The 9,565-nt window shown below is 45.1% G+C and overlaps 1 protein-coding gene across 1 annotated transcript; it reads left to right on the forward strand.

Annotated features, from left to right (window-relative positions):
* Window positions 1-8,124: 8,124 nt before the first annotated feature.
* On the forward strand, window positions 8,125-9,360 carry LOC146830014 (E3 SUMO-protein ligase KIAA1586-like). The gene has a single exon (XM_085603683.1). It carries the CDS (start codon window positions 8,125-8,127, stop codon window positions 9,358-9,360), a length of 1,236 nt encoding a protein of 411 aa, XP_085459809.1.
* The last annotated feature ends 205 nt before the right edge of the window (window positions 9,361-9,565 follow it).

Consider the following 9,565-nt stretch of genomic DNA (forward strand, 5'->3'; position numbering starts at 1 on the left):
CTCCATCTGTTGTTCTGCTGTCCTAAACCTGCCGATGACTCCCACTGATTGCTTCTTTCCCTGTTCCGGGCCAATAGGATCAGACAGTGCAGAGAGGCCTCGGATCTGTGGTTTCCTGACAATTCATCAAGAACCCTTGCTAGAGTGGGGGAATTCACAGACTCCATCCGTCTCTCTCTCCTCAATGCCCCTAGAGGGTGATACTAGCATTACTACATGCTCCTCTTCTGTCTTCCAGGAGTCACAGCCGACCTCCACTGACTACAGCAAGGGCCGCACGCAGCGATCCTTGAGTCGCCACGGTTTTAGGCACCACAAGATTACTCTCTTGCACCACTCATCTCCCTTCTCATCCTCGTGTGCCTCACTCACTGGGGCCGGGGCGTTACATCAGCCCTGACTAGTACTCTGATGAACCCAGTTTCTAAGCACCTTAAGTTTCAAAACCACACCAGGACTAACTAGTCTGCTCTGTGTGCTTTCTTGGATGCTATTTCTTCTGCACAAAACTGTGAAAACCTTTGGTCTCATTCCTACCTCCTTTTATACTGAAATAACTTTTAATGCTGTTTATCGGGTGGTGTTTCCCATTTTTAGAAACACTAGTGAATGTGTTTTTGATTTTTTCAAAAAAGTCTTATTAATAATTGTTGGCTATAGTAACAATATGACATTATACCACACAATTCCATACATGTAATTATTTCAATCAACTGAACATGAGTAAATTACTTTATCCCTCTGTACCCCACACATGGTGACCGGTGCCCATAACAAGGATGCAAATTCAACCTAAAGGAAATATGTGGATTATGAATATTTAGAAGCTATTATATCTATAGATGTTCTTATGTATATTTGTTGCATCAAAGAGACTGTCCACTCCTTGTGAGCATGGGTCTACCTCGCCCTTTCTACTGTCCCTGCATGTGGGCAGTGGAGGGAGCTGTAGTAGTGAATGAAGGGGTTGCTTTTCACCTTGGGGTTCAGAGTGACATCATAGAGATCTCGAGCTTCACATGCCTATGACCTCACTCAGGACAGCTTGGTGAAAAACATCCCTGTAATTCACTGTTATCCAACTATAATTCTATAGTTTCTTCTCAGAACTCTGTAGTGCCAGTGGCTGGAAGGAGTCTTTTTCTATTTTTGAAGAGCTGAGCAGAGAACTGGTTGCACTGCAATTGCCCAATATATCCTTCTCTCTAAGTCCAAACTCAAGACAGAGATTTATTTATTACCAAATTCAAATATTCTTGACCTGACCCTGCAACCTGCAGACCCGGGTGACAGGGAGACCTGTGGGTCTGCCTGTATCACAGATTGTTAATGTTCATGTTGTAAGAAACCTCATGTAACATGAATACTGCCTGCACGTTGTGCTGTCCAGTAATGATACCAAACCATGTTAGTAGCAGAGAAAAGTGAATAAATGAGAACTTTTGGGTTTCTCATAGTAGAAAAAGAGCTTCCCCTTTTCCACTTACTCTGCATGCATTAAAAAGTCCCATCCATTTCAATTGATCAAACTGTTCATTTCAAGTAAAATAGCACTCTTAAATCACTCCATTATAATTACGCAGGACTCCAGGTTCCTTCCTTCATGGCAGGGACACCCCTGGCACAGGATGTACCCGCCTTCAATCTATTGCTAGGCTTCCATCTCTACACTGCATACCTTTCACCTGCCCCTCTGGGCGAGTAATGTCCTTATAATGTATGACAGGGGGTACTTTATTCCTTATATCATTACGCAGGACTCTGGGTTCCACCATTCATGGCAGCGGCACCCCTGGCACAGGATGTACCTGCCTTCTGTCTATAGATGGGCTTCCATCTCTACACTGCATACCTTTCACCTGCCCCTCTGGGCGAGTAATGTCCTTATAATGTATGACAGGGGGTACTTTATTCCTTATATCATTACGCAGGCCTCTGGGTTCCACCATTCATGGCAGCGGCACCCCTGGCACAGGATGTACCCGCCTTCAATCTATTGCTAGTCTTCCATCTCTACACTGCATACCTTTCACCTCCCCCTCTGGGCGAGTAATGTCCTTATAATGTATGGCAGGGGGTACTTTATTCCTTATATCATTACGCAGGACTCCGGGTTCCACCATTCATGGCAGAGGTGCCTCTGGCACAGGATGTACCTGCCTTCTGTCCATAGATGGGCTTCCATCTCTTCACAGCATACCTTTCACCTGCCCCTCTGGGCGAGTAATGTCCTTATAATGTATGACAGGGGGTACTTTATTCCTTATATCATTACGCAGGACTCTGGGTTCCACCATTCATGGCAGCGGCACCCCTGACACAGGATGTACCTGCCTTCTGTCTATAGATGGGCTTCCATCTCTACACTGCATACCTTTCACCTGCCCCTCTGGGCGAGTAATGTCCTTATAATGTATGACAGGGGGTACTTTATTCCTTATATTATTACGCAGGACTCTGGGTTCCACCATTCATGGCAGCGGCACCCCTGGCACAGGATGTACCCGCCTTCAATCTATTGCTAGGCTTCCATCTCTACACTGCATACCTTTCACCTGCCCCTCTGGGCGAGTAATATCCTTATAATGTATGGCAGGGGGTACTTTATTCCTTATATCATTACGCAGGACTCTGGGTTCCACCATTCATGGCAGCGCCACCCCTGGCACAGGATGTACCTGCCTTCTGTCTATAGATGGGTTTCCATCTCTACACTGCATACCTTTCAGCTGTCCCTCTAGGCGAGCAATGTCCAAGCCTGAAGCTTCTGGAAAGACACAGTGGGCCATGCATAGTGCCTCTGTCGATGCTGTATTCCACGAACATTAACAAAGCCAGAATATGAGCGAGTTGGAACAGGATAAAGGTCAGCAGAGGGGAGGGAGGGACAGGGGCCACATTCTGAAAATGGGGAGACAGGGCAGAGGGGTGTGGGTCCTTCTAAAAAAGAAAAATAATGAATAAAGGAATAAAATCCAAAGCATTCATGGACTGCTTGCAAAAGTGTTCACATCCGTGAAATACCGTGGCTGATAGCAGCGCTGATAGACAGCCCTGTCAGCCAATGCCAGAAGGAGGCTGAGGGTCAGTAGGCAGTGGATAAAAGGGGCTGTCCAAAAGATCCTTTCTGTATAAAGAGGGAGAGATCAAAGAAGGAAGGAAGGGAAAGAAGAAGATTGCTTAAGGGTGGAATCAAGCTGAGAAGACAAGAAAGGAGGTAGGGATGTTGCGAGGAAGGGAAAAGGGCTACTAAGAAAAAAAATGGGAGGTAGATTTAAAATGAAGAAAGGCAAATGTAATAAAAAATAGACAGACACTGCTGGAGATTTCACAGTGATGCAACCAAATTGCCCTTAGATATTGGTATCCGCTAACTCCGAGCAATACCTGTAGCTCCTGTCACCGAGGACTGGGGACCTGGATTACATTGAGGGAACCCCGGGGGAGCCTTTCAGAGTGGCGGCTCCTCCACTGAGGTGGAGGAGTGTCACCCCACTGCCAGGATGCAGCAAAGAAAGGAAAAAAAAATGATAATAGCAGTATGCTATTATCATGTTATCTTGTCCTCCTGCTACAGCAGCATGGGTGAAGGGACGAGCTAGGCTGCGGAGCAGAGGAGGAGTGATAGAACAATTCTATCTCGGGCCACCCAAAACAGTCATGCGCACTTCTCTGTACTCCATGCAGGCTGCATTATAGCCTGCATGGAGAACATGCCCACCCCTCCAGCCGCTGGCTGAGCGCCGTGTCACGGTGCTCAGACCAATCGCAATGCTGCATTGCAGCATTGCGATTGGCTTAGGGGTGGTAGCCTGGCTGCCTGCATCTTGTTCCCACCTGGAGTCGGACACAGGCAAGCAGGAGAGAAAATGTGGAGGCCGGTGGTGGGAAGGTAAGTGTATTATTATTGATTTTTTTATGTGGCCCGTACCCCCCTCGCGCACTTGCCCCCTCACCCACAAGCCATGCAGGCCGCCCCTGGCTTTTTGTAGAATAGTGCAGGCAACTGTGACAGGCAGTTATAGTGATAGGATAGACAGGGGAAGGGGTGGGATGTAGGGAAAGATATAAAAGGAGGGGATGTTAGAGGTCAGCCTCATTGACGGACTTCTTCATCATTTAGGCAGGTTAGAGAATTTTTTAGTAACCCACCCACCCTAGATGTTTTTGAGGGTCGGGAGGTAGTTGTTCTCAAGCGCGGCCACAGTAGGACAGGGTCTATGCACCTATGCAACGAAGAAGGTAATTTTGGGGAGGGTGGTGAGTCAGATATGGGTGTATCGGGGGCAGGAAGAGAGCAGAGAGGATGGAAAGACGGATTGTGGGGTTTTGTAAAAGGACAAGGAGACTTCATTGGAGGATGTATGGTTTGGTAAGAGAGGTAGAGAATGCAAGAATGTAGCAAGGTGAAAATATAATGTGGTGTGGCTAGGAGAACTTACTATGCACTATCAACACAGTACTCTAAAGTGGACCTCGGATTTACATTAGTAATCCTTCTCTCAGTCCTGGAAAAGTGGCAAAGAGCAATCAGGCTGATTTACAGGAACATGTGTAAAGCATTTCAGAGTACTAACATGGACCATAAGTAACAAAGGCGACTCAAAAGAAATACGACAACAATTTATAAAAATAGAGCTTATTTTAATACACATCTAGGCATCAAAATGAAGTACATACATTTTGTACAATCAGAGTTAAAGGTGCGATACTTTGGTAAGCTGTCAAACTTCACCATTGTGGTCAATCGAGAAAACACTATGTGACACTCTGTCACTAGTGGGGTGAGTTCAGCGAAGCCAACTTGGAGTTAAGGTCTTATAGATCCTTAGACGGAGTCTTGAGTCAGGACTTCCCGTTATGCAGGTCACAGATTGCCCTGTGTCATTTGCCAACATCCTTATGGAGGTAACATTAGTCATATAGCGCTGTGCGTAACCCACTAATGTGAACAACAAAGATTTGCTTTTGCCAATGTTTGTTTTTATTTACTTTTGCCAATGTTTGTTTTCTCTGTGGGGAATTTGCCAATACTTATTGGTTTCAGGGAGCTGAAGGGCACATGTACGCTTAACCAGGGCACGAGTCGGGGTACCACGCGGGTGGACGACATCCCCCCACTTATTTTCCAGGGTTTTCCAGGGTGGACGCCGTCCACCCTGCTCAATCAAAACGCCGTCCACCCTTCCCAAATACGCGCGCACAAAGTGAAGACCACAAACAACAATGTATTTCCGGGTGGCTGGCTGAATCCGGAAATTTCTCGGACTGCCGCCAATCATCAAGCCCCATGCCCCTGCACCTACCAGGTTCACCGTTGCCAGGGTACCCACCAATAGACGCCGTGATCTTCAACCAATGGGTGGGTGGGTCTGCAACTCGGCAGTCCCGCCCTCCTGCTCCAAGCCCTTTATTTTTCGGGCTTTCCTGCTTTGGCTCCTTTGCTTTTTCGAAGAGACCCGGAACCGGATGTTGACGTAGCTGTTCTGCCTGGCCTTGCCTGCTGCCTGACCTGCCTCCGCCTCCCGCTGCAGACTTCCCTTCACTCGATAGTAAGGGTAGCAATAATGTGAATGGCGGTTGTGTTAGAGTATCAGTTGTAGTATTGTGTAATGGTTAAACAAGTAGTAATCTGTTTGTGTACTGCAGTATATAGTGTAGTGTATGTTTTTGTGTGTTGTAGGCTTCAGGTATCTGTATATTAACGGATGCAGTACACGTGGTGCTGTTTTAATATTGTTTTATTAGAGAATTTGTTTATGTAGAGCACAGCTAGAGAACCATGTTAGATTCACGGCGTTAGCTCACCGACCTGTGATTCTGGGCAAATCAGTTAATATCCCCACGCCTTCCAATAGGCAATGTGTTCGTGTGACTTTTAGACACACAGAGATATTCCACCGTATGCAGCCTCAAAAGGCTTTTCCTGTAAATAGCACGGGAGCTGTACCCCCTGGACCCATCGAGCTAGTGCCACCTATAGCATTGAGTGCCACCTATAGCATTCAGAAGTTACATCTGCGCAGTCACTACCGCTGTGGCACGGTTAGCTTTACAAACGGAGATACCGCAGCCTACACGCTTTATAGGTTACACACTGGTGGGCCCAATACTCCAAACAGTCGTGGCAGTCTTGTCGGCTGATACTGCACGCTGTCCATTGGCCTTGTTTCAGCATTAGTAGCTGTGGCTCTCCAGGGATCGCCAATGCAGGATTTGGGCGCACACCAAACTAAGTTCGCAAACTTAACAGTCTCTCTGCTTCATGCACAAGCACTTTTAACAGGTGCTGCCTGCTTTGGGGGCACTGGAATTATGCAGCAAATGAGAACCAAATTATGCCCCATTGTTGACTAAATTAGGCAGCAAAAAAATGCTGCAGTGTAATGCAGAATATTTTCTGATACTTTATTTTGACATTTTTACACATTTTTGGGTAAATTCTGATCCGTTTGAGCTACAAGCAATTAGTTAAAATCATCAGATTATGCAGCAGATTATGTATGATGTGGCAAATATTGAAGAGCCATAATTATATAGAAAACATTTGCAAACTAGGATATGTAGCCATTCATGTTTGAACTGCTATGTGGAAAAAGGTAGGAGAAGTGCTGATGACAGAAACTGCACTGGTCAGAGACAAATGGCTTGTGATTCCACTTTTAAGCGTATTTGGGACATTCTGTGATTGGAAACATATCCCACTTTGTGAATGTATTTAAATCTCAACTCATATTTCTGGCCACACCTCTGAGTCCGCCCACTGAGCATATGTGCATTAGAGTAATTTCTGGCAAAAATATTTGGACTGCAATAGACACTGAGGATCCACTGTAAATACTAGCATTATACCATACATTTATGTTGACATATGCCTTTATTTAAAGAAATGTCCTCCTGTTTTTTTACTTACATGCTGTCCAGCTGTTGGCCTATAATTTATGAAAGACAGCACGGAGAGTCACTTAAAAGTAGGACAATTTTCTGTATTTATCCACTTTTACAAATAAATGTAGACAGAAAACACATTGTTTTCTGTCTGTATTTATCTGTAAAAAAATTGTGAAAACTGGGAGCCTTACACATAAGCATCCTTTACAAGCGCGTAACATAGCTTGAGGAACTGTATCTTTTGCTTTGCTCTTGACCAATGCTCCTCGGCACATCATGCATGGCCTTTCCAATTGACTTTCCTCTTAGTTCCCTTGTGGAATGGATGTTTCTAAGTATTGGGTTAAAAATGATCACTTTTGAAAGGTCTCCATGCATTCATTAAAGGCAAACTGCTGTGTCGCCAACATCCAAAAGCGCTATAACCTCTTCAAATATAAAAATTTGGGTGCTCAAGATTGATGGAAATCTATGGAATGCCTCAGAATCGTTTCTAAGGAATGAATGACGGTGACAGCAGGATGCCACCATTCCTTCAACTATGAAAATGCTTACAGTTGCCTAATGTGGAATCTTTTATTTGCACTACAGCTTACAGTATCTTGGGAGCCATCCTATTTAACAGATCTCCCTGCCTTGCATTGGTCCTGCTCACACCTGCAATGGTCTATCCTGCAGCACAGCAGGGCCACGTTGGGTCCCATGCTCACCCAGGACACAACACAGATCACCAGGAATTCGCACAGCCATCTGCTGCCAGACAGGAAACTTTACCTTCTACCCCTAGCACGGAGGCTGCAACAGTGGTAGCCAAGAGAGGTAAAAAGCGCTAATACTCCTTGGCAGAAAATGTTTGGTTCATTTATGACCACAAATCTTTACAATGTAATGTTCATACATGACATGGGAAACGAAATGAGCAATATCACACCGGTAAAATAGAAGATCATCAATTGCTAATTGAGGGAATTTTTCTTTTTTAAAAAGGGCATTTTGTGACTCTCTCTTTTTTTTTTTTTATTGTAATACCACCACAAACCGGGATGGGTGGCTCATTGGGCCACAAACATTTAGCTAGGTGCCAAAAGTAATACAAAAAATATTTTTGCCAAGCAATTTTTCAATTTTTTATCCTCGCCAACCATCAGTGAATATGAGTGACAAATGTAAACAATAAAACTGACCCAATGCTTTCTGCTTTCAACAGAAACAAGCAAACGCAAATCCAGCATCATGTATTTCTTTGCAAATGCGAATAAGAGATCACGGTGTGATTCTGAAAGTAGCCTAGTACAGCCCAGTGCGTGCTTGAACGATGTACCTGCACAAGATTCGGAGAGTATGATGTCAAGCCAAGGATCGGTTCCACCTTCTCCACTGGAAGACTCTTCAACAAAGATCCGGGATGCGGGCGCCAGTTTTGAAAGGGATACCAGCTTGCCAGAGTGTTGGGACCACAATCAGTGGGCTCAATTTAAAGAAAAGTATCCATGGCTAAGTTGTGAAAATGGCCGCCTTGGCTGCAACATATGCAGTGAGGTTAAGCTACTTGGAGCATCACAGGGTGTGGGTTTGTCTAGAGAATGGGTCACTGGGAGCATTGCTGCATCTGGCCCAACAAAAGCTAGCCAGTTAGGCTCACTGCGGAAAAAAATACATAAGCATAAAATTTCTGAAGCACATTGTAATGCATGTGCTATCCAAGATGCATCCAAGAAGGAGGTACTGCCGTCAACGATCCTGGAGCAGCAGAGGCATTATCATGCTTCAACGGTTAAGGTGTTTCGCACTCTTTTCTTTTGTGCAAAAAATAATCGCCCCTTTTCAGACTTTCCAGGTCTAGTAGCTTTGCAGGTTGCTAATCAGTCAGATATGGGCTCGATTCTACACAGCGAGTTCACTGCAGCACAGATAACTGATTGCATTGCTGAGGAAAAGCGGAGAAAGCTTTGCATAGGCATTGTTGAACAGGCTCCAAAAATCTCAGTTTATATTGATGAGTCAACAACCCATTCTTCATTGACTGTTTTAATTATTTATGTTCGTGCTGCATTCAATGGAAAAGAGCCCCTCACCTTTTTACTTGACTTGCTTGAGTTGCCTAGGGGCGACGCAGAGTGCATTGAGTCCTCACTCTTGAAATGTTTGGAAAAACATGGGTTTTGCAACCAGTTCCTTGCAGACAATTGGATAGGGGTGTGCAGTGATGGTGCCAGTGTAATGCTTGGGAGAAACTCTGGTGTTTTGGAGAGGCTATGTTGTAAATACCCTCGACTTGTAAAATGGCACTGTCTATGCCACCGGCTTGAGCTCAGTGTAGCAGACACGGTTGATACAGTGCCAGGCCTTAAGCACCTTGCATCATTTTTTGAAAAACTGTATGCTGTGTACCACCAGTCTCCCAAAAATCAGCGGGAACTTTTCGCATGTGCAAAAGAGCTAGAGATTGCGATTCTGAAAATTGGGTGAGTATTTTCAATCCGGTGGATTGCTTCTAGCAAAAGGGCAATACGAGCAGTGTGGGAGTCATACCCAGCCCTTCACCAGCATTTTGTTCAGTCCAGCTTAAGTACTTCTCGTGATGCCAAACACCGGTCTACTTTCAGTGGGCTGAATAGAATTCTGACATCTTTCGATTTTGTGCTGAATCTAGCTGGTGTTGCAGATGCGGTTC

The sequence above is a fragment of the Triturus cristatus genome, chromosome 5_1 (assembly GCF_964204655.1).
Source record: "Triturus cristatus chromosome 5_1, aTriCri1.1, whole genome shotgun sequence".
Taxonomy (NCBI): Eukaryota; Metazoa; Chordata; class Amphibia; order Caudata; family Salamandridae; genus Triturus; species Triturus cristatus.

Coding starts and splice junctions, on each gene's coding strand:
- LOC146830014 (XM_085603683.1), top strand. CDS start 8,125: ATGTATTTCTTTGCAAATGCGAATAAGAGATCACGGTGTGATTCTGAA.